Source organism: Anolis carolinensis, chromosome 1, assembly GCF_035594765.1.
Source record: "Anolis carolinensis isolate JA03-04 chromosome 1, rAnoCar3.1.pri, whole genome shotgun sequence".
Taxonomy (NCBI): domain Eukaryota; kingdom Metazoa; phylum Chordata; class Lepidosauria; order Squamata; family Dactyloidae; genus Anolis; species Anolis carolinensis.
Genome location: NC_085841.1, coordinates 129,790,929 through 129,817,217, shown reverse-complemented (window position 1 = coordinate 129,817,217; position 26,289 = coordinate 129,790,929). Strand labels below are relative to the sequence as shown.

The 26,289-nt window shown below is 37.9% G+C and overlaps 1 protein-coding gene across 1 annotated transcript in view; it reads right to left on the bottom strand.

The window, feature by feature from the left end:
• The window catches only part of khdrbs2 (KH RNA binding domain containing, signal transduction associated 2), a 505,577-nt gene that overhangs the window by 410,440 nt on the left and 68,848 nt on the right, over positions 1-26,289 (bottom strand). The window contains exon 2 of the mRNA XM_062982224.1: positions 2,666-2,793. Coding sequence (XP_062838294.1) covers positions 2,666-2,793 — 128 coding nt within the window. The remainder of the gene's footprint in view (positions 1-2,665; positions 2,794-26,289) is intronic.

Below are 26,289 nucleotides of genomic sequence, written 5' to 3'. Positions count from 1 at the left end.
TTCATTTATTCAAAAGATGTATTCTGATTTGAAGCATTCTCTTCATCAATGACCAATTTTAGAATATTAGGAACAGTAAGTATAAGCATGCATGCATATGTGTGCATAACACACACACACACACACACACACATTATTCAACTGTTGTTAAATGTTTCTTTTTCCTTTGAAGTATTGGAACAAAAATGTAGCAGTCCAAAGACATGAAGACATGATGGGAATCTCACAGGTCAATCTAAGTAGCAGGTTTCATAAGAAATGAGACACGGGCAGACCCCACAACCAGCTAGCACACTCTGTCCAGGGTCCCTCAATGTGTTAACTCTGAATGTCATCAGATCAGATTAAGATGTTGGAAGTTAAATGAGATGTACATTTTCCGCAAACCATCTCTAGTGACAAACTGGAGTTGTCTTCCTTACAGCTATCAAGGCAGTTTTTCACATGCATAGTTCAGTACTATGGTGCACAACCAGAAGTGGAGAAAGCACAACTGAAAAAATCTTCCTCAAGGAGACAATCCTGCACCAACTTTGAAAGAAATCAGTAGTCATTTCAGCTACTTAGAGATAGAGACTATTTGTTCCCTGGGGCTCAATATTGACCCTTGAAACTTTCTATTTATCCTTCAAACTCAAAGGTTTTTTTTTCTTTTCCCACTTCAGTTGCTCTAAGGGCCAAGAAATATCTATGAAAAATGCTTTAAAATTTTGGCAGGAAAGTTGATCAATAATAACAATAGCAGTATACGATCTTTTGGAGTAAAAAAAGAAATTGACTGATCCAAAACACAGGCTAAGAGGACTTTGAACTTTATCTTCTCCAAATGGTATCCTTTCACTCCATCTGTCTCAGACTCAGAATCCTGTGTGTGACATCAAATGACAGAAGAGATGACAGAGAGCAGCCTGTAGCACACAAACATGAAATCCTGTTGTCATTCTCAGATTTGTCACTGGTACAGTTGATGTTCCTGCCCCTTCATTCTTTTAGTTCAACTCAAGAAATGCCAGCTATTAAAATTTAAGTACATAGAGTGACAAGGCACAATGGAAGCTGAAGCTTCCTTTGAACTCAGAGCATGCAGACCATGGGATGGAATAAAATGGTACCACTCCTTCCCAAAATCAGTGCAGTGCAGATACACTTTGGTTACTAACGTAGCAGAATATTTTCTGCAGACCATGGGATGCAGACCATGGGATGGAGTAAAATGGTACCACTCCTTCCCAAAATCAGTGCAGTGCAGATATACTTTGGTTACTAATGTAGCAGAATATTTTCAATAAAATAAATTTAAGTACAATTAAGTACAATAAAATAAATTTAAACAACACCTCTAATAAGGTAGCAGCAGGAAGTCCTCTAACAATGCATATTTCTAGTGCCTTTTACCATTTTGATCATTATCTTTCATCAATTTTTGTACCCACAATTCAGAAGTTAAATGTCAACATGGAATCAATGCCCTCCCTCTCTTTCTCCCTGCTTTTTACGCACCTCTCATTTGGGTCGATAGGATTTTTTTTTTTTACCCATTGTAATTTATTGCTGTTGCTGATGAAAGAATAAAGTGGGAACTGGAGAGTGTAATCAAAGCTAATAGTAAGGCCAAATACCATGTGATAATAAATCAGCAGGAAAAATTGCAGTGGAGATAAATGGAGGTGTTTACCATTTTGGTTTGAATACTGCCAGTACAACAAACTATTTGTGTAAAATACAATCTTGCTCAGGGGAAAATAGCATATATCTAAAAACAGAATAAAAAACTGCCTCCTGTCTAACTCTTTGTTATGCAGATCTGAGCTGAAGATGGTTTGAGAAAGTGACATCTTCTCAACTTGCTTGCAATCATATTGGATTCCTTTGAAATGCAAATTTGCTTTTACTTTAAGAAAACTAAATTCAAGGTGTTTGAGTCATGACTTAAATGTTTAAATATTATATTTATGTTATAAGAAGATCTTTTGTTTATATCAGTGATAGGCATCTGTCAGGAACCCAACATGGCCACCAAACCCATTTAACACATCTACTACCCCCAAATATTTTTGCCCTCAAATACTCTCTAGTGGGTCTGACTTATCATTTGAACATGAATTTTCTCCCCTTTTGAAAGTAATGTTTCCAGGCTCTGGTTCTGATAAATTATCATCAACACTGCTTTGAAAAGAAGTCAGAACAACCCATTGTGAATGAAGGTAAACTGCTCTTGGTCTTAATGAAGGTGAGAATTAAGGGAATTATGTTACTAGCCAATAAAGCTATTTTTTTCAGCTAGTTCAGACAACTTTCTGAGGTCTCTGGCAGAAACAATTTTCTTCTGCATCCTCAGGCACAAATTAATATTGTGCGATTTCATTGTTTTAACTAAAGATACCAGGAATGAAACCAACCATCTTCTGCATGTAAAACAGGTCTCCTAACACAGAATTATGTTCTGAGTTCCTGGTCTGCAGTCAATACTATGTTCCTACAGCATTCAGTCTGAAAAACTGCCCCACCACTTACTGAATTTTGCAAGAATCATGAATGCATTCTAATTTTCTGTTTTATAACTCCCTGAGTTCACATTTTTAGCAAAGTATCTAATTACAGCCATAACTACTACCATCCATCAAAACAGCACACTATATATTTTATTATATAGTTATTACAATACCTTTGGATACTGTTTGACGGGAATCAATACTCTTTCTGACAGCTTTATATTTTTGTTGCTGATGACATCAAGGTATTTTTTCTCTTCATCTTCCTTCTTCTCATCAGAACTCTGAAACTTTTCAATTTCTGAAAAGAGCAAGCAAAAAAAGTGATCTACATTAGAGTGCTTTTTTACAGTTATTTTCTTACTTTGAATTTATATGGTTATTACAAACACTCAGATTTATTAAAACATGTTTAGTGTGTTTTCCACATTAAGTGGCACTGGTCAATTATCAAAATATGATTCAATTGTAAGATGGTTTCATTAATGGATTCAATTGAATATTCAACATTCAGACTTGGTGTTGGGTTGAGCACTTAAGAGCTAGAAGGCTGCATCTAAAATGTAATGTTTCAATCAAGCCAAGTTGAAGCATTTTCTAGAGTCCACTGTGAACACTGCATGTATCTGTGAACAGATTGATGTAAGTGTCTAAAACAGCCACTAATAGGCATTCAGAAAATTTTTGCTGTTTTTTTTTTACTGTTTCCACATTTTTTGTGGAACACTGAGCCAAGGGGATCCCATTTGGGGTTGGGAAGCAGTGGTCTAAATCATGATATTTTTAGTTCATGCTCTTAAATATATCATTTTCCGTTTGTCCTTCCATCTGAGTTTGTTGTGAAACTTGAAAAAAAAATGCCCCAGGTATGGATGCAATTGTGAATGTGCTATGCAAATTTTGAAAAGGATTTTCTCTCAATATATGCATTTACAAATATATATTCTCCCAAACTACAAACTTCAAATGTATGAAAAGTACATGTATTTACTCGAGTCTAATGTGCCATCAAATCTAATGAGCATCTCAATTTTCAAAACCCTGAAACTCAAAAAAGTATTTACCATATTACACAAATCTAATATGCACTCTTATTTTGGAAAGGTAATTTATTCAAAAAGATGAACATTACAACCAAGTAAATATGGTATATTTGAAATGTAAGAAACTTGTTGGATAATAACATTCCAATCCACCCAAGTCTCAGACAGTATCCACATTGCGGATTTATAGTAGTTTGATAGCACATTAATTGCCATGGCTCAATGCTATGGAATTCTGAGATTTATAGTTTTGTGAGATATTTACTCTTCTTTTTCAAAGAACTCCGGTCCTGCAACAAACTATACATTTGGGATTCAATAAGTAGGAGCCATGGCAGGTAAAGTAACATGCAACTGTTATAATTCTGTAGTGTGGATGATATCACATTCAAATCCATTGTTATTGGAATGCAGAAAGATAAATTCTTTGAAGACTGGCTAAGCTATTATTCCTTCCTATGAGCCAAGAAGGTGGTAGGGTCTTGAGATTTCAAGGCAAAGCTCTGAGCATAGAAAACACAATTTAAAATTAGTGTAAAACAACACAAGGGTACAGTTATGGGGACACAGCCTTCCTAGGGGACTAATGTGAACTTCCAACTCCTGTTGGCTACCCATCCATTCATTAAAAGTATCTCTAAAATTGAGTTGTTCAGTGCCTCAAACTGAGGGAGTCCATAAGAACCATAAAGAACATTTCTCCCAAGATGGTAGCACATTCCAATGGCTATCTTGCTAAGTATTGTCTCTGTGGTGTCATTATCAGAGGGAATGGAACTAAAGAACTTTTAAAATCCCATCAGGGAATAGTGCATGCCAATCCATAGTGATCTCTACAGTCTCTAGTAGCCTCCAACACTGTCTCTTCTGACTTGTGTGGCTCTAATTTAATGTTTTGGACATTGGATCAATATTGTGAAATATGTGCAGACTCCTAGGAAAACAAGTATTTATGAGTGGAAGAAATATGCCACTGAAGCTTTGATTCCACACAGGAGGTTGACTATTAATAAGAGGACAAGGGAAGCATTGGTGACCTGCAGGGATTTAGGATCTGAAAAAATAAGAAAAGAAAAGGTACATTCCTTCATCCTCAGTGTGCAGGACACATCTTTAACATAATTTCAACCTCTGTCAGGCATCAAGTAGAGTAACAGTGAAAACAATAAAACCCAAGTCTTGATCCTTGGGTCAAATTAAACTCTTTGCCACAAAATGATAAACAAGGCAAGATATTGTTTTGCCCTATTTCTTTGCCATGCCATTGGAATGCTAATTTATTTAATAATGATATAGAAACTAAAAATGTAATTAAGAACCTACTGAAGCAACCAACACATAATTCTTCTTGCGTATAACTTTTCCCTGCGTATTTGTTGATCATATGGCAGCTTTATATTAGCCTTTCTCAAGAATAAAAAGATATCTTGCCTGTTCTATTTTCTTAAGAAGAGGAACATTGACAGGTTTTTTTCTCCTTTATTCATTTTTGTTGCTGAGCTTGTGTCTACACCCTTATGAATGCTACATCCCTGCTAAGAGGCTTTTGATAATGAGCCAGAGCCTGCTGAGTTGAATGCAAGAACAGCAGGGAATTTTCTGGAAATGTTGAAGAGCTTCCTTCCCAGAAGATAAACCATAGTGTGTGTAGACATGAGAGAAAGAGACTATCTACTTCCTTGAAATTTTCAGAAATTCTAAGATCTATTTTTTTCTGGAAAAGAGTTCTGGAGACATAGGTCCCTTCTGCACTGCCAAATTATCTAGATAATCAAAAGAGATAATCCACTTGATCTGGTTTGAATTGGATTATATGAGTCTACACTGCCATATAATCCAGTTCAAAGCAGATAATCTGGATTTTATATGGCAGTGTAGAAGAAGCCATACCCTCCAACTGCCCTCTTTTGGCAGGACAGCCCTGAGCTACTTTGAGTCCCCTTTGGGGAGATAAAGCAGGGTATAAATAAATATAATAATAATAATAATAATAATAATAATAATAAGAAGAAGAAGAAGAAGAAGAAGAAGAAGAAGAGAAAGAGGAATTTTCTAGGGAGCCTCATTGTCCCCTCTGCTTTTCATTATTGCCATGATCCCTCTGTCAACAATCTTACAAAAAACAAATCTCGGCTAAGAAATCTCACAAAATTTCGCATCTGACGTACATGGATGACCTGAAGCTGTATGGGAAAACGGAAACTGAAATCCAGGCTCTGACTAACACTGTCCGAATTTTTAGCACTGATATCCGCATGGAGTTTGGTTTGGACAAACGTTCGACAGTGGCACTTAAGTGAAAAATCTTTGAAAGTGAGGGCATAAATATTCCTAATGGCCAAACAATAAAGTGTTATCAGCCAGAGGCCTATACATATCTGGGCATATTACAGATGGACAACATCAAGCATGAACATGTGAAAACTGTGGTCAGCAAAGAATACACACAAAGGGTCAGAAAAATTCTCAAAAGCAAGCTCAATGGAGGCAACACCATCAAGGCCATAAACACCTGGGCCATACCTGTCATAAGATATACTGCTGGCATCATAAACTGAACACAAGTGGAACTGGACAATTTGGACAGAAAAACAAGAAAACTCATGAGCATTCATCATTCACTGCACCTTTGCAGTGATGTTGACCGGCTATATCTGCCTAGAAGATCAGGTGGCAGAGGACTCTTGCAAGTAAAACAAGCAGTCAAAGAAGAAGAACATGCCCTGGCAGAATATGTAAAGCAAAGTGAAGAACCTGCTTTGATTGAAGTCAAAAATCAGAAACTCCTCAAAGCACAGCAGTACAAGAAAACCACACTACAAACTGGAGCTGACAGCTGGCACAACAAAACATTGCATGGAAAGTTCCTTGACAAAATTGAAGGAAAAGCTGATAAGGAGAAGACCTGGCTATGGCTCACGAATGGGACCCTGAAGAAGGAGACAGAAGGCCTGATCCTTGCAGCCCAGGAGCAAGCCATCAGAACAAAGCAATCAAGGCCAAGATCGAAAAATCAGCTGATGACCCAAAATACAGACTGTGCAAGGAAGCTGACGAAACCATTGATCATATCTTCAGCTGCTGTAAGAAAATCGCACAGACAGACTACAAACAGAGGCACAACTATGTGGTCAAAATGATTCATTGGAACTTATGTCTCAAGTACCACCTGCCAGCAGTAAAGAACTGGTGGGATCACAAACCTGCAAAAGTATTGAAAAATGAGCACGCAAAGATACTGTGGGACTTCTGAATCCAGACTGACAAAGTTCTGGAACACAACACACCAGACATCACAGTTGTGGAAAGGAAAAAGGTTTGGATCATTGATGTTGCCATACCAGGTGACAGTCGCATTGATGAAAAACAACAGGAAAAACTCAGCCGCTATCAGGACCTCAAGATTGAACTTCAAAGACTCTGGCAGAAACCAGTACAGGTGGTCCCGGTGGTGATGGGCACATTGGGTGCCGTGCCAAAAGATCTCAGCCAGCATTTGGAAACAATAGACATTGACAAAATTACGATCTGCCAACTGCAAAAGGCAACCCTGCTGGGTTCTGCGCGCATCATCCGAAAATACATCACACAGTCCTAGACACTTGGGAAATGTTCGACTTATGATTTTTTTATACGAAATCCAGCATATCTATCTTGTTTGCTGTGTCATAATAAAATAATAATAATAATTCATCCTCTGTCATTTTGCTTTTAAAATGCCCACTTTCTCTTTCCTTCTCCCACCTGTCCTCAGCTTTCTACAACTGGTGCAAATGATTTCAAAGTATTGAATTAGTAGATGACAGAGGAGGAAGAAAATTCTTGTGATTTCCAGAAGATTTAGGCAAAAACAAGCTGCAGCACCTCCAAGATGGAGTGTTTTTCCTTATTAGTAACTTGCCATCTCTGATGTTGCTTGGCCACACTTCTCCTGGTTTTCATCTGTGATATTCAAGAGGGCATCTAGAGAGGCACAGTATCTTTAAAGTGCATGCTTATCTAGAAGTACATCAGACATACAGGGAGCAAGGAAGCACAGTGGAGATCCTAGTCTTAAAGAAGTATCAGTCCCTCCAAAGCAGTGATTCTCAATCTGGGGTCCCCATTTGTTTTTAGACTTCAGCTCCCAGAAATCCTAACTGCTGGTAAATTGGCTGAGATTTCTGGGAGTTTTAGGCCAAAAACATCTGGGGATCCCAGGTTGAGAACCACTGCTCCAAAGCAAAAGTGCAACTCCAAAGCCTGGTATCATCAAATTGCAGCCCTCCAGCTGTTTGGGCCCCCAACTTCCAGAATCCCTGATCAGGCTGGCCAAGGCTTCTGGGAGTTGGAGGCCTAAATAGTTGGAATCCCACAGTTTGAGGATGTTTTTCCAAAGCAGTCTGAATACACAAACATATGTGACTACAGAAAAAGATGATCAAAAAATTTGCCAAAGACCATTACTGACAAAACCTAAGCTCCTCTTCAGCTGTTTGCGTAGAGTAAAAAACACGGGAGGTAGTGGGTTATCTCATCAGGCATTACTCTCTTAACACATTCCCATTGCCCTTTACATGTGAAATAAAAACGTTCTAACAGGAGAGCCTATTCTATGCAATCTGCGATCGATCACCCTGTAGAGCACATCACTGAGAACCACATCAGTCTTATGGTTTCCTTCAAAGGGCAGGTTCTGATTATGAGACTGTATCAATGTAACTAAGGGTGCATCTAGATAGGGCACAAAATGTGCGCCCTCCCGGATAAGGCTTTTTTGGCAGGTGGCTTGGGTTTCTCTCTGTTCTCTCAGAAGGTGTCAGGAGGACATCTAGACACCCCTATGAAAAGTGTGGGCTTTTGGGGTCAGTGTGTGGACTACAATCTGCCCCAACCCAGGTTTTTAAAACCCTGGTCGGCGAGGACCTTTCCGCTGCCTGGAACCACCTTATGTTTCCCTGGCACTGAAAGCCCCATGGGCCACATAAAACGACGTGGCAGGACAGATTTAGCCCACAGGCCTAGTGTTTGACTCACGTTTTATGGAGGCTCTTCATCCCACAATGTCATCTTCTACTGTAGAGAGCAATGGAGGTGGGATTAGCACAAGTCTCTAGCCATACATCTCCTCCATGGAGATTTGGAACACTTAGGCCCCATCTACACTGCCAGATAAAATCTGGATTATCTACTTTGAATTGTATTATATGAGTATAGACTACCATATAATCGAGTTCAAAGCAGATAATCTGGTTTTTATCTAGTAGTATAGATGGGGACTTAGCAAGAGCTGTAGTAACACATATGTAGCACATAAGGTTGCTAGAAAGATTCTACCAACTTCACACCCAAAAATCAAATTCTTAATAATCTGTTCAAAAAAGGCATAGAATCCCAACCCCAATTTGCACTATTCCTGGCAGACATGCCTTTTCGTTTTCAGAAGAAATTTGAAACTAGCCCTTTTTTTTACACCCACTTTGACATATATGATATTTTAATCTAGCCTCTGAATCTGAAATGAGCTTTAATATTTCATTTCCCTCATTTGGACACACTGTATGGGAAGAACGTCACTTTATGTAACAAAAATCCCACTCTAATACCACGGCTGCAGTGCTAATGCATGCTGATCAGAATTCGCTTCCCATTAAACTCTATGGGATTAATGTTTCAACAAATTACTGAATAATACGACTGTGCAGTTCAGTTGACATATTTATTAAATAACTTTCAAACTGGTGGTTTGTATTAATGTTTTCGATAATGTGTGCCTTCAATTTGTTTCCAGGGTTTCAGGGAGTGAGACTATGTAACTCTAAGGGCGGTCAGTGGACTTCCAAGTTTAAGCAGTGAATCAAATTCTGTTTTTAGATGATCTCATCACACTAGAGCATGGATCCACTGGGACTTGTAGTTTAGGAAGGGGCCTTTAAACTGCTCAGCCAGACAATTTTGGGACTCACCAAACTACAAGCCCCAGAATTCTGCAGGAGGCATAAACCAGATTTAAAGTGGATCCATGTTCTAGTGTGATGAGGCTACAGTCCAACATTCAAACTGTTATACTACCCTGGCTCTCACCGATCACTGACTATGGTTCAAACAGAGTTAATAGCTAAATCCCTTGTTATGTTGCTATAACAGCTATGCCTGGATACAGTAATACATATGAAATGACCATATACTAGGTCACAGGGGAAGTGATCTCCTGTCATTCTAGTCTACCAACCAAATTGCTATGCATGGTAACTGTTCCCATAATTGCCTCTATCTCCACATAAAATGCTCTGTGAAAAATGTGTTCTAGCTTGCACTGGGATCCTTCATGAGTACTGAGTCTGCCCATTGCTCACAATTCTCAAAATGAATACAGCTAGAAAAACAAAATGGAGCTAGTATGCACATCTTCTTCCCCTTAGACCTTTCACATCTTTATAAATCTAGTAGAGAGGAGGAGGAGGAGGAGAGAGCAGAGAAAAAGGAAAGGAAATTTAAAAAAGTATATGCACTTTTAAAAAGAATTATTTTACTGCCATCATGTCAATAGAAAGGAGCTAATTATACTTCTCTTTGCTATGTTTGACATCTATTACAAAATTCACATCACGAATATAGGTTTTCCCATTAATAAGTCACCCCCTAGCAAAAACATCCCTTTGCTACATTTTGAAGTATGTCAAAACACATCAAATAACAAATGTTCTTCTCACCAGCCTTTCCAGTCTGCCATAAACTGCAGTGCACCTTCCCAAGCTGTTAGCATTTGTGTCTACTTCAGAGAAGAAATGTGAACATTTGTTTCATTTCTATTCAGGCACGCCCTCCTCCCTCCTCAAATGATTGTGGATATTAAGAATATCAGTTGTTTATAAGAATCCTGCATCTCCCAATAAATTTTTCTTTCATCTGTGAGTTATGTAATTTTTCTCTTATGAAACTATCTTTAGAAGTTAAACATTTCAGATTAGATGTTTCAGGGCCTATTTGCAGTAGAAACTTATTTTTATAACCATTGAACTCTCTTGGTTTCTCCAATTAACTTAGGACAAGGTTGTGTGTTCCAAATCCTCTGTGTGAGATCTCATGGGCATGCACATCAATGCACATAACCATGTTTTCTGTGAAGTCTCAAAAACAGGAAATCACTGGCTAGTTCCAAACATGATTCAAAATGGAAACATAAGTAAATCCACACTGAGAGATGCTCAAGTATGGATACAAACTTTAGGAACATGTCACTGATCACTATGTAGTTCCAAAATTATTTTCGTATTCCAATTAAAGTTTGGCCCAGAGAATAATTCTTGGCTTAACTCTGTACGGTGTCTGCCTATATTGATGTAGTCCACTGACATGACTTTTGAACTTCTCAAGTTAGCCTGATATTGACAAACTGGAATGTGTCCAGAGGACAGTGACCAAAATGGGAAGATGTCTGGAAACCATGACCTACAAAGAGTGGATTAGGGAACTGGATATGTTTAGTCTGGAGAAGAGATGGTTAAAAAGTGACATGATAGTCATGCTTAAACATTTGAAAGGATGTCATACTGAAGATGGAGCAAGCTTGTTTTCTGCTGCTCCACAGATTAGGACATGGAGAAAAGGATTTATATTACAGAAATAGAATTCCCACCTAAACATTAGGAAGAACTTCTAGACAGTAAGAGTTCAACCATGAAACATACTACCTTGGAGTGTTGTAGTCTCCTTCTCTGGAAGATTTTAAACAGGATGGCTGACCATCTGTTGGGACTGCTTTACTTGTGTGTTCCTGCATGGTAGGGCTTGGACTGGATGGCCTTCGTGGTCTCTTCCAACTCTGTGTTTATTCTACAGTACAGGTATGTAAGCTTACATATGGGTCATTATAGATAAACTACTATGTAGTAGAGGGAACCTAGTCAGTATGTTTTCTATGAACATATAATATTATGCATTTGTAAGCATTCTTATTATGTGTTATGCTCTCTCTTCTATCCACTTTGCTCATAACTCTTGAATGAGCCAGTGTGCCTAGTAAAGGTTGTCTGTGTACAATCAGAAAAAACTAGCAAAAGCAATTGTTTTTTCCAGCTTGCAGACACTGTAGCTGATTCCTCAGGTTTGTTGCCTGTGTTGCAATTTATTGAGGGCAAGACTATTGCTCTTCTTACACTTCTTAGATCTAGAGACCTGTCAGAATCATTTCAGTTGCATTTCCTAAAATCCCACCAGTCTTGTTCAAGTTCTAAGTTTTCGTTTTGGATTCCCACAGAGTTGAACATGCACTTCTCCTACTGCATACATTTTATTTATTTTTGTTGGTGTATAAAATTTGATGAATTAATGCATATATTTAAATGCATGGGTAAACAATGAATTATAATATTAAGGGATGGTTATGAGTACCCCAACTCTATGTGAAGAGCTGATATACTCAAGTTACACTCTCCCTTCTATCACATGGATAAAACATTAACATTATTGTACAAATTGATTTTTATATTGTGGTATACAAAAAGAAATTCATCCATGGCAGTAAATGAAAATAGGAAAATCAATAAAGTGTTCAGATCCAATCAAGAGGGTCCAGAATGTAGTTGAATCTTTTTTAGGTTCTCAGAAAATCTGCATTTGGCACAGAGCTCTAATGCAATTATGGCAGTCAGCTAATTGCCCTTTAGACTATGGCAATATGATGAGCACATAAAATTGGCCATTAATATTAGTCTAACAATTTCACACCACATTATAGGAAAGCATAAATCTGAAGGCACTGTTTCTCCAGGGAAATGGGACATTTATGTGGGATGGATCTATATGTTACCCTTTCCTAAAGTGTCTTGTTTTATTAACCACTGTATTTTCAGTTATTAAAACAAAGATCAGTATATAATGCTAGAGGGGAAGTAGTTAGTCAGATGTGGGAGGGGGATTAAAGTTCATACCTGATGAGCATTAGCTTGTTATTGTTGTTAGCTTGTTTTGTACTGTCACATTTATCTACTATTGAATTCTAGCAGTTTTGCACAACATTATCATGGCTCAATGTATGGAATTCTGGGTTTTGTAATATTTGTGGGATATTAATTTTTCTAGATCAAATAGAGCTGATGCCACAACAAATTACAAATCCAAGGATTGCAGAAGAGGAAGCCAAGGCAGTTAATATTGTGTCAATCTGCTATAATTCTGCATCTTATTTTTGCTTGGGTTTCATTGTTTTTATATCTGTTATGCACTGAATTACAGTTGCATTTTACTAGTATGGTATTTCTATTACTTCTTCTTTTCATTTTCCTGTGTAGTGAAGGGGTAAGGAAATTGGGAGGTGGAAGATAGCAAGTAGTGTGAGCTATCTGATTGATTAGGAAGAGAGGCATGCCTTTGGTTGTGGGTGGGAATGTGTCTGGATTCCAATTCCCATCATCCTCTGTTGTGCCCCCTTAACCTCACTAGTATTTTCAGTTGGATCATGATGGGTATTTGTGCCAAGTTTGGTCCAGATTCATTGTTGGTGGAGTTCACACTGCTCTATGAATGTGGGTGGATTACAACTCCCACCGTTCCCTATCTTACCCACCCCTCAATTGTTTCACATTGGATCATGATAGGTATGTGTGCTATGTGTGGTCCAGCAAACCATGTAGGAGACTTTGTGGATAAAAAACACACATTACTGAACATATTTAGACTTTTATATACAGTATATAGATTCTATATAATACTACATCAATGGTGCTATATTAATAAGTGAATAATAATAACCAGTAACAGCACTATGTAATTGATTCACACACTGAAAGCTAAAAGAAGATTTTAAAACATGTAGAAGGTTTTTGATTCTGCTTATTAGTCTGCACACAACAGACTTAATTCTTTGGTGAGTCTCTTTCCATACTAAGTCACTCACTTTACTGCAAAGCAGGCAATGTTTTCATCACATTGTGAAGAAAAACTGAAGTCACTGAAGTTGAATTTTATCAGAAGGAAGTAAATGGCCCCGACAAGTATGTTCTTAAACCTCATTAGTTTCCTAATGGAAAGAAGATCTTCTGTCAAGGAAACAAAAGGAACAACTAACACAAATGTTTGAATAAATAAGAGGATGCTATTTTGGAGAACTTCCATTCTATGTTCCTTCTGACTTAGAGATGGGAAAAGCATTACTCTTTAGGAATTGTCTTCAATGGTAGCTATGTTAGCTATGCAGAAAAATACAACAAAATCCAAAATCCACAGAAGAGTGATCTTTTTATTGACCAGCTAAAATTGAGAAAATACACCATGCAACCTTTAGAAGCTTCAGTGGCTTCTTCATCATGCAAAAATATATATTTTAAATCATATAGGCGAAGAAAAGTGATGATGTTAGAGTCACAGGGCTATCATCTTTCTCAGATGTTATTTTGGTTGCCAATTAAGATGATATTTTTGTTGGCCAAAGAAAGAATAATTTTTTTAATTTGTGTTTTTCTTGTATCATCGCTCTTTAGGGATTATTGTACTGCAAGTAGCATGATCTCTTGGCTATGGGAACTCTAGTGTGCAATAAATTGTAATATAACAACATCTGGTAGGTTACAAGTTGTCCATACATTCTAAGTGTATTAACTATGAGTGCATCTACACTGCAGAATTGATGTAGTTTGACCACATTTTAACTGTCTTGGCTCAATGCTATGAAATCCTGGGAGTTGTATTTTTGTGAGATATCAACACCTTTTGGCAGAGATGGCTAAAGACCTTATAAAAAATGACTCCAATTAGTTGCATCTCCACTGTATAAATAATGTAGTTTGAAACCATGTGAACTGTCATGGCTCAGTGCTATGATTCCATAGCATTGGGCCATGGTAGATCCGGTGCTGAAATGGGTTACTTTAACCCGTTTTGGTGTGGGTTTTAGCGATGTGTGGAAGTGGTCCCAGTCTCATAGCAAGGAAAAGGGGGTTGCCTTATCTTTCAGAAATCTTCCATGCCTTTCCTTAGATTTCATCCTTAGCTTGCCTAGATTATTTTTGAGCCCCTTAATTTGAATCTTCTCTGTCTGTATATCCAGGAGTCTGTTTAGATGAGATTGAAACACTGAGGAACAATGGTGATCCCTGGAATGGTGATCCCTGTATGAATTGCTGGCCCATACTGCTTTTGGTGGTGGTGAGTGTAGTCAGTGGGCATAAATATGTTTCTGGTCCATGGGCCAACTTTAGAAGGGAAATGCTGCCTCCCACGTCAAACTAAGAAGCATGCCCCTAAGAACTATGTCACATCATTGCATGTTTAATTAAAAAATAATGAAAGACAACTATGGTTTAACTCTCTTCTTCTTCTCTGCAATCCTGTTTTAACAAGACTTCAGAAGTACCATGCAAAAATAAAGAGACAGGAGGTCGACAATAATGCAGTAGTAATAAGCAGGAGGAGGCATAACTGCATCATCTTTGTTGTATCAGAAAATATAATGGTTAAAAAATGAAGAGCTCTCAGTTGTAAATGAGAAGCAAAATAAACATAGTAACAACATTTCCTATCCAGGCCTAACTTGCTCACCATACTGATTTTCATCCACATAATTCTTGGACTACTCCTCCCTCTGCCTTGGCCCTGTCCTTCAAAAATCACCTACTTTTTCAATTAAATGAGTCAGAGTTCCAAACTAAATTCAATCTCAAATGCATTAATATAATTCCCATCAGAGGCATACCCTGAAGATATTCTCCAAATAGTTTCTTTCAAAAAATCAGGTTGATGAAGATTTCTTCTAAATGGGATAAAAAATGATGTTGCCAATGTCAAAGCTCAGTCATTCTCTTTGAAGAAAAAATATGAGACAAAGTGATAATGTGACAATATATTGACTATTCTATAAAGTATTCTTGACCAAAGTAATCTGTTAAATTGGCCTGAAAGAGTTTTATCAGTAAAATACCAAATGCAAATGTATCCCTTGACCAGTTCCATTTGTGAAGTGTTACGTCATGTAGGACAAGCTTGGAAACCTAGAAATAGCCACCACATTTAGTGGATGAAAGACATATGACCGAGCAATATCAGCCAGTGGGTATGTGGCTGAGCAACAAGGGGGCAAATGTTATTAATGAGAAAAAACATACAAAACTACAGATTTAAGCAGGAAAATCTTTGAATGCTTAAGCCTGGAAAAATAGTGTGTTTGTGTATGTGCATACAGCAGGTAAATAATAATAATAATAATAATAATAATAATAATAATAATAATAATAATAATAAGAAGAAGAAGAAGAAGAAGAAGAAGAAGAAGAAGTTTATTTATATCCCGCCTCCATCTCCCCCGAAGGGGACTCGAGGCAGCTCACAGCAAAATCAGATACAAAACAATGATAAAATAAAATATGAAACATCAAAGAACAATAATAAAAACCAATAATAATATATACACAGCAGCCAAAAAAACACAACACAGTATTAAAACATCGAATTGAAAACAATGAGGTTGCAATAGCGGATAAGCAAGGTGCACATTATGAGTTACAAATTTTAAATAGATAAAGTGCAATAGATTAATTTAAGATTGTGTCTAGGGCTACATCTACACTGTTCATTTATGTTGGAATAGAAGTGGCCCAGCTATATGCTTAGTGCACTAGAATGCACAGTGTAGATCTGGGGTAACCTAAGGTAATGGCATCTTAACATGGTCTTGCTCCGAGTTACACAAAATCAGGAGAATTCCCAAATCCTGACCCAAATGAGAGGCAGTGATGACAGCTGGGCTGCTTCCCAAATGGAACTGGCCACAAATGTCCTGAATGGCATTCCCTCATTCCCTGGGCTCAGGTGGGCCAAGAACATGGGGTGACAGCCCTTTCCACGTGTTGCCGCAGTCTCCAGTCACACTACAGCATCTGTTTTTCCCCACTGCCCAACCTGAAATCAGCTGTGGCAATGGGAAGACCAATTTAACAGATTACTTTGGTTAAGAATACTTTATAGAATAGGCAATATATTGTCATGAGGGATGAGGAGAGACTTCCTTTTGCCAGATGGTCAGCCTCCAATTGATGCAAGATTCAAGGATGAAACATGGAGAGGTGGTGGAGCCAAAGGTTCATTTCTGCTCCCTACCTACATATGGGGTTTGGATGATATTTTTTGTTTAGATCCTAGCTTTTTGTTGTTATTTTCTATCCATTTATCTTTGACATATGACAACTCTATAAAATAGAAGCCTCTATGAGCCTTAGTCATCAACAACTTAAGCCTTGTAAATTCAGGGCAGCTCTGGCTTTCTTGATTGAATAATAATAATAATAATAATAATAATAATAATAATAATAATAATAATAATCCGAAAATACACCACACAGTCCTAGACACTTGGGAAGTGTTCGACTTGTGATTTTGTGTACGAAATCCAGCATATCTATCTTGTTTGCTGTGTCATACAAAATAATAATTATTTATTTATAACCTGCTTCCATCTTCCTGAGGGGACTCAAAGCAGTTCACATGGGGTCCAAGCCCAATCAAGAGATAAAACAATAAACGACAGCATATATAATTAAAACAATAACAGTAAAATAGCATTCATAAAATACATCAGTGAGCATCAGGACTATTGTTCTCTTGGTTATTGTTCTTTTTGTATACTATTATTCTCCTGTTTACTATGAGTATTATCATCTGTTCAAATGATTCATATTGTCTCATAAGATATCTAAAGAACAACAGCCTCCGTTTGGTTATTTTGGCTTCTAAAAAGCATCCGCTTGATGTGTTCATAGATCAACTTTCCCATGATAGGAATTATAGACTGCCATAGGTAACTATGAAACCTGTTTTAAAATTATTTCTCTCTTAATACAATCTTCACAATAATTATTTGAACTGTTTGCTGACTGTTTGAATATGTGCCTTCAGAAAACCTTTAGCAAAAAAAAACATGTTTTTGATTTACTTTTGTCTGATCGCTCATTATTCATTGCATGTCTAGTTGCCTTACTTTGTATAATGCCCAGTTCCGTGAACTGGCTGAGTCAGTAAGTAAATGACAGAGGTTAAAAGGCTATTTTGTAGAAGCAGACTAGGAATGAAGATTTCCTCTTGATGTCAGTTATGAAGCCCAATGAAAAAAAGGTTAGGTTAGCTTGGTTGTTTGCTCCCTTCATGCTCATGATATAGGCGACAACCTGTCCTGTCAAAAAATTCAATGGACCTTACACACAGGTGAGTGATTTGGTTATTTCCAGTGTCCTTAAAAACAGCCCATGAAAGGTTTTCCATGCATTCTCTTCTTTCTGCTACAGGAAAAAAATAGTAAAAAAATAGTAATGAGGTTTTCTAGTGATGGTGTTAAGGTCCTGAAGTAAAAAATCACTCACTTCTAAGAAATTTCCTGTTCAACCCAGATAGAACATAATCTTTCATTATGAAGCCAAAGCATTGCCTCATATTTATTCTTAGGATTTATAGTTGAATTTGGCCTTCAGTTGGGATGCATTTTAATTTACCCTTTTTAACTTTAAATAATGCTCCAAGGGAGGCAGCTAAGCAAATGCCCTTTGGATTAATCAATCTGGACATTTGGTGAAGAGACATCTCCTTAGCACCAGAAAGGATTGTAAAATGCTTCTGTGCCATTTATGTCCCCCCAAGGTCTGCAATAAACAAACATTCTGTCTGTGTGGAATTCTATTTTAGAGTCTCTGCAATGGGATATGCTACAGGGACATATGCCTCCCTGCTTTGCCTGCTAAATGGTGTGAAATCATCAGCAGAACAACATGGTATTTAGCCCATCAGGCTATACAAGTATAGATTTCTTGAGAATGTCTGTTGATGGTTTGTACTCTGAAGCATTTAAAGAGAATGAGGTCATACACACTAGCAGCTAAATCTGTTATGAAGAGGTTTCTTGGCTGGAAGAAAGCCATATCAAAATGAAAGAGGTCTACAGCTTGGGGAGGAGGAACCTTTGAAACAAAAACTACTTACAGTTCCATGATTTTAAGAACATAGCTAATCATCATTAGGTTTCCCCGACGTTAAGTCCAGTCGTGACCGGCTCTGGGGGTTGGTGCTCATCTCCATTTCTAGGCTGAAGAGCCGGCGTTGTCCATAGACATCTCCAAGGTCATGTGACCAGCATGACTGCATGGAGCTCTGTTACCTTCCTGCCGGAGCAGTACCTATTGATCTACTCACATTTGCATGTTTTCAAACTGCTAGGTTGGCAGGAGCTGGGGCTAACAGCAGGCGTTCATTCCGCTCCTGGGATTTGAACCTGGCACCTTTTGGTCCGCAAGTTCAGCAGCTCAGTGCTTTAACACACTTTGCCACCGGGGCCCCTAATCATCATTATACACCATTTAAAAGTAAACCTTCTATCCACTCTTTGAAGCATATGATATTCCTTCTCCAACATTACTCAGTCCCCTCCCCAAGTATAAAAGTAACTGGAAAGTTAGAATTGCACTGCAAAATTGTTATTTCTCAGTTTTATTTTTTTTTCTATTGGAATAAGTAACCTATTACTGCAACCCCATAGTTCTAGCCTCCCAAGAGTCTTTGCTATTATTTCCCTTATACGTACACATCCTTACGTGCATTTTCCCCGACTGTCCAATTGAGTATGCCAGTAACTAAAGCTCAATGTCCAACCTCTGTGCCAAGCTTAGCCCTTTTTGTGTCATTCCTAGAAGGAAGGGGCTTAATATGCTTCCTGCTTTTGATATTTGCAAAGGTGACAGAAACAGAAAGACAGTCAAGACTGTGACCACAATAAATAACTGGTGAGCTTTGGTCAGCATGATGGGTTGGAAATTGTACATCACCCAGAGCTGTACAAAAGCTGCTACATAAAAAAGGCTAACCAATGCAATCTGCCACCTGCCTACTTTGAAATAAATCTAAATAAGATTGATAGGAGTTCCTTCCCCATAAAGGTATAGGATTCAGTTCCATAATAGTTTTCAATGGAAATTAATTTTACTCCCCCCCCCCCCCCCACTGAAAAAACAAAGACAGGCAGACATCCATTCTTAAGGTGGTGTTCTATCTATCTCTATCACTATCCTTCTGCTACTAATAATCATATTTTTGCAAGCTGATATTTTGGAGGGGAGGGGTCTATTCATGGATCATCTTCCAGGGGAGCTTAAAGGATGGTTACGTAAACCAAGAAACATTGGTGCTTCTAGCCATTGTGGTACTCTGGCAATTTGGGGCAACCCATTCAATTTGCAACCCATTCAATTTGCTATGTGATGCCACTTTTAGGACCTCTTCACAAGCACTACCATAATGTCAGAGTGTCGCAGCAAATCCAGGCAACTGCAACAGCACCCACCCAGGGGTGTGGGGACCTGTCGCCCCATGCCCTACACCATCCCGGCTTCCCCCCTACCTCATCACATGGAGGGAAGCCTCAGTAAGCCAGCTAAACCCATCTTTCCCTATGGAAAGATGGGAAGCTGGCAATGTTTAAGTGGCAACAAGTTTTTTTTTCCAGTTTTGCCACAGAGCCACCCCGGAAGTACTTTTCCAGGGTGTGATGGGAGCCATCAAGCTCCATGGCAAAACGGCCAAAACCTGACACCGCCACCGAAAAACAGCCAGTGTGAAGAGGTCCTTAATGTAGAAAAACATTGATACTTTGTCTGAATTCTGATAAGCTTAGACAGCAATCAAGTATGAGAGTGAGAACACAGATAAACTTTCCTTGAGACTCTTACCCAGCTCAAACTCTATATTAAGCAACAAAGACTACATGTACATACATGCAGAACTCTTTTTGAAAATAAGAAATCTAGAAAATTTCAAATGTTTAATGATTTCATTATAGAAGCAGCCTACCCTGAGGGCACTAGATTCCACCTGATCTTGCGGACAGAAGAGAGTCAAAGCTGGTTAGTACTTGGAAAGGAGACTGTCAGGAAATAACAGCAGCAGCAGGCTATATTCAGTGCAAGACAGAGGCAAACCACATCTGAATATTCTTTGCTTACGAAAACCATATTAAATCTGTGGGATCACTGTAAGTCAATACAGGACTTAAAGACATAAGGCACATACAATATCATATTATTTATGAATCAACAGAACTGATATTTAGTGAAAACAATGGCATCATATGTGCAGTTCAATGAATTCAACAAAGTTTACTCCCAGTTCAGTGTCTGAGAGGAAGATTATTAGCTTTTATTGCTTTTATATTGTCTGACAATGCTGACAGAGACTATATGACCTTAACTTATTGGACAGCCACATTTTATATTTGTATACTTTTATATTTCTAATACAAATTTTATCAGCTTATTAAGCATAGGTTGTTTTCTTGGCTTATTTTTAACTGTTGTTTTAATTATTCATTTATTTCTGTTTTATTTCACATGGCACTGAATGTTTGTCATTTTTTCTCGTTGGAAGCTGCTCTGAGTCCCTTCTGGGGGGATTAGAAATAAATTATTATTTTATTATGACATAGCAAACAAGATAGACATGCTGGATTTCGTATCACAAAATCACAAGTCGAACACTTCCCAAGTGTCTAGGACTGTGTGATGTATTTTTGGATGATGCGTGCAGATTCCAGTAGGGTGGCCTTTTGCAGTTGGCAGATTGTGATTTTGTCAATGCCTATTGTTTCCAAATGCCAGCTGAGATCTTTTGGCATGGCACCCAATGTGCCCATCACCACCGGGACCACCTGTACTGGTTTCTGCCAGAGTCTTTGAAGTTCAATCTTGAGGTCCTGATAGCAGCTAAGTTATTATTATTATTATTATTATTATTATTATTATTATTATTATTATTACATTATTGTAATACATGGTGTAGTGCTTTGTGAGTTAGACTATGACTTTTGAGACCCACTCAACCATGGAAAGCCACTGGGTGACCTTGATCAGTGGCACTTTCTCATCTTCAAACGAATGTAATGGGAACTCCCTTCTGAAAAAAATATTTTAAAAAAATTGTAACAAGTTATTCTTGGATTGCCCTAATTCAGAAGGCACTTGAAGGCACATAACAACAACAAGTATTATAAACCTCAGTTGTCATGACTCACTTAATGGATTTGACAGGGACATAAGCTGCACTGCTTCCCACACTTAAAAATAATGCAAAGAGAATAACATAACATTTTTTCTGAGAAGGCATTCCTAAAATGAGATTGGTGGGCTGTAGTCCGAAGCACTCATTGTAGGTCATAAACACTATCAATATTAATAGGACTTACATTTCTAAGTAAACAAATCTTTTATTTGGCAGAAAATAAATATGAAGTATCTTTTGCTGGTATTGTTTGTTTTGAGTTTATCCAAGGGAGAAAGTCATAAACCACTCATCATAATGAAGGCTGCCTGAATTTCATTTCTCTAGCTGTCTTTTATCTGGCTACACACATCTGTCGCTGCAAATTTCAGCAGCTGGTCAAAACAAACAGTTGTCAATCTGTTCGTACCTCTAAGAATACTCATTACAGAGAAGAAAATTGAGTAAACTCTTTAATGATTCAAGAATGCTGGCAGCTGCCTTGATAAAAACAGTTGAAATGGACTCTTGGTCCTCCAGAACACCAACGCTTTGGGCTTGAAGAGGAACTGCTGACCTAAAGGTTGGTGGTTTGAATCCGTGAGATGGGGTGATCTCCCATCAGTCAGCCCTAGTTTCCCATGCTCGGACATGAGACAAGCTCCCCGCAGGATGGTAATACATCCAGAGATCCTCTGAGCAACGTCTTTGAAGACAGCCAATTCTCTTACACCAGAAGTATGTTTTCAATTTGCTCTCCACCTGACTTTCTCCAAGTGACCATGGAGACCACTTTATCAGAAAGAAAGAATAGTCTTCTGCAGGACCAAAAAAAAGAAAGTAAGAGAATGATGCCTGATCCTTCTAAGAAGACAACTACATTTCTCTCGTAACAAACTGAAGTCAAAAACCACATGTGGCAACTATATAGAAACAAGAAAACACAAAATGTACAAGTTCTGTTCTTTATGATTTGTTCAAATAGACAAAGATTACAGTTAATATATTAATAAAGGACAGAATTACAAGAATTTAAGTTTAAAACGTTTATATTGATATTACTTGTTATAAATTAATTTTAAATATAGTTAAATATAGTTGTCAATATTTATAGTTTCTTTATAGTTTTTATCATGTCAGAAGCTGACTGTTGAGTAGTCAGAGCTACTTTTAGACAACTGCTGCATGTGGCTTTTGACTTCAGTTTGTTAGGAGACAAATGCAGTTGTGTTCTTAGAAGTGTCAGACGTAACTATCTTTGTTTCTTTTTTATTTCCGCAGGAGACAATTTCTTTCTGATAAAGCAGTCACCATGGTCACTTGGAGTAAGGCACTTGATGAATGAGGTAGTAGCAATTACTGTAAAATTCCTATTGGCTGAGGTGAAAGGAGAGGGTGGTTTTAATTGTGGGATCAAGAATACACATTTAATATGTTGTTTAAAGGTTTGTGTGGAGAGTTTTTTTCCCTTGCAGATTAGCCTTCTGAACACTTGGATTCCATTGGCATAACTTCTGCTGGATTGCTGACTGCCCGGTTGTCAGATCTTGTAACCATGATGGTTATGCAACTGCTCAAAGTGGCTTTTGACTATAGTTTGTTAGGCGAGAAGGTAAGGTGAGATCTTAAAAGGACTGAACTTAACTTTGTTTTTTCTGCCTTTTTTATGGTCCTGAAGGAGAAATTTCTTTCATTCTGACAGAGTAGGCTCCCTGTTCAGTTGGACTGAGCCAATGGGCTTCTACTGAGTCACTGACTGATGAGTGAACAGTTCAGCGATTACATTGTTACAACTCCTGGTTCCGACTTTTGTACACATTCAGTAAGTGGAGAGCACAAGTTCAATGGGGTTTATGGGATCAAACATGTGCATTGCAATGTGTTGTTTAAAAGGCCATCTGGGGCATTTTCTTTCATTCTTGCAGGGCACCATCCCTGAACACTGGGACTCGATTGGCGGAACTTGTGCTGGATCACTGACTAGCTGCTTGTCAGAGCTAGTAACTAATACTGTATATACTTGAGTATAAGCCTAGTTTTTCAACCCTTTTTTTAAGACTGAAAAAGCCCCCCTCGGCTTATACTCGGGTGAGAGTCCTGGTTGGATTATATTTGGGCCAGCTTATACTCGAGAATATATGGTACATTTATTATTTTTCTCTATTATTATTGGTATTATTACATTTATTATTTTTCTCTATTATTGTTGCTACTACAATAGAGTCTCATTTATCCAAGCCTCGCTTATCCAAGCTTCTGGATTATCCAAGCCATTTCTGTAGTCAATGTTTTCAATATATCGTGATATTTTGATGCTAAATTCGTAAATATAGTAATTACAACATAGCATTACTGCGTATTGAACTACATTTTCAACTACTATACACATTTGTTGTATAACATGATGTTTTGGTCCTTAATTTGTAAAATCATAACCTAATTTGATGTTTAATAGGCTTTTCCTTAATCCCTCCTTATTATCCAAGATATTCGCTTATCCTAGCTTCTGCTGGCCCGTTTAGCTTGGATAAGTGAGACTCTGCTGTATTACATTTATTTTACTCTATTATTATTATTATTATTATTATTATTATTATTATTATTATTATTATTATTGTTATTATTATGACATTTATTATTTCACTCTGATCTTATTATATTATTATTGCATTTATTATTTTCCTGTATTTATTATTATTATTATTATTATTATTATTATTATTATTATTACATGTATTATTTTATTCTATTATTATTAAAAGGATACATAAGCACATTTACATTGAAGATGAATAATGATTTGATCAGAGTTAGTCTTATCTTAAATTAGAGCTTTATGTAAATATTCAAAAACATTTAACCTACTGATGCCTCATTTAATGTAATTTGATTGGTATCTGTTTTTATTTCTGAAATTTACCACCCTCGGCTTATACTGGAGTCAATGTTTTCCCAGTTTTTTTGTGGTAAAATTAGGTGCCTCGGCTTATATTCGGGTCGGCTTATACTTGAGTATATACGGTACATCTGTATCAGGGGTTCTCAAACTGTGCTCCAGAGCCCCGGGGGCTCTGTGGGTGATAGTAAGGAGCTCCGCTGTGCCATGCTGCTTCCCTCATTGATGAGTTGTTTAAAAGCCAGAATTGACCTTTTCTTTTTTCTTAATGATAAGCTGACCCGGGAGCCTCGCACAGTTGTGGATCAAGACCTCCCCATGGACCAGTTGTCCCCCTGGCCTCCCCTTTACCATGCCTACCCTCTCAGCTTTCTCCCCATGTAAACGGCCCCACAATTTTCCTACCCCTGTGCCAACCCCTCTGGCCTCCCCCCATGCCAAACACCAACCTTCCCCCACACACTCTAAAAAGTGTTCTCATGCCTGTTCTATAGGGATTGCTGGTGAATGTGCATTCGTCTTTATCACTGATGAGCTGGACTTCAACTCTCAACCTTCCAACAATATATTGAATTATGGAATGAAAAAAGGAAATGATAAACACTCTGAATGTACTTCATAGGAAATAAAGTACAGAGAGCTCTTATATTGGAAACTGAATGTATTAGCAAAGAGAAAAGTAACTAAGTCATAATTGCTCAAGATGGTATCTGCCGATAGAGACCTGTGCTCAACTTTGAAATGGAAATTATGTGGATGAAGCATTATTACACTTTTTAATTCTGCACTCTCATCATCAGGTAGAGGAAAGAGGAGAGCATACAACAAAATGCACAGATTAACAAGCATCATTGCTCTGTATTAGATGATGAACATTAGAGGGGGAACATCTTATATTTTCTCACAAATCAAAAGGAAGGTTTTCACTGGTGCATTAGCCTGGTCATAGATGCATATATCTCTGAAGGAGCCCCAGTGACGAAGTGTGTTAAAGCACTGAGCTGCTGAACTTGCAGACCAAAAGGTCCCAGGTTCAAATCCCGGGAGTGGAATGAGCGGGAAGGTAATGGTGCTCCATGCAGTCATGCCGGCCACATGACCTTGGAGGTGTCTACGGACAACGCCGGCTCTTCAGCTTAAAAATGGAGATGAGCACCAACCTTCAGAGTCAGACATGACTGGACTTAACGCCAGGAGAAACCTTTACTTTTTTATGTGAAGTGGGCAATAAGCTTGCTGTAAATTCAGTGTTGTAAAGCTGGTTAGAACGCACCAGTATTGAATTGATGAAGCTAAGGGCCCTTCCACACTGCCATATAACCCAGAATATCAAGAATATTCCACAATATCTGCTTTGAACTGGGTTTTCTGAGTCCACACTGCCATATATTTTAATTCAAAGCAGATAATGTGGGATTTTATTCAGCTGTGTGGAAGGGGCCTAAGGCTCCTTCCACACTGCCCTAAATCCCAGGATCTGATCCCAGATTATCTGAAAATGGAGACTCATATAATCTAGTTTAAATCAGATAATCTGGGATCAGATCCTGGGATATAGAGCAATGTTGAGGGGCCTAAGTAAGGATGAGTTTAATACTTTCCTGGACAGAATATTATAGATGCATCTACATCAGAGAATTAATGTACTTTGCCATCACTTTTACTGCAATGTGTCAATGCTGTAGAATCATGAAAGTTTTAGACCCTCCTCTACACTAAAATCCAGATTATCTGCTTTGAACTTGATTACATGGCAGTGGAGACTCATATAATCTAATTTGAAGCAAATAATGTGGATGATCTGATTTGATAATCTGGATTATATGGCAGTGTAGAAGGGGCCGTAGATATAGGTGCCTCACCAAACTACGAATAC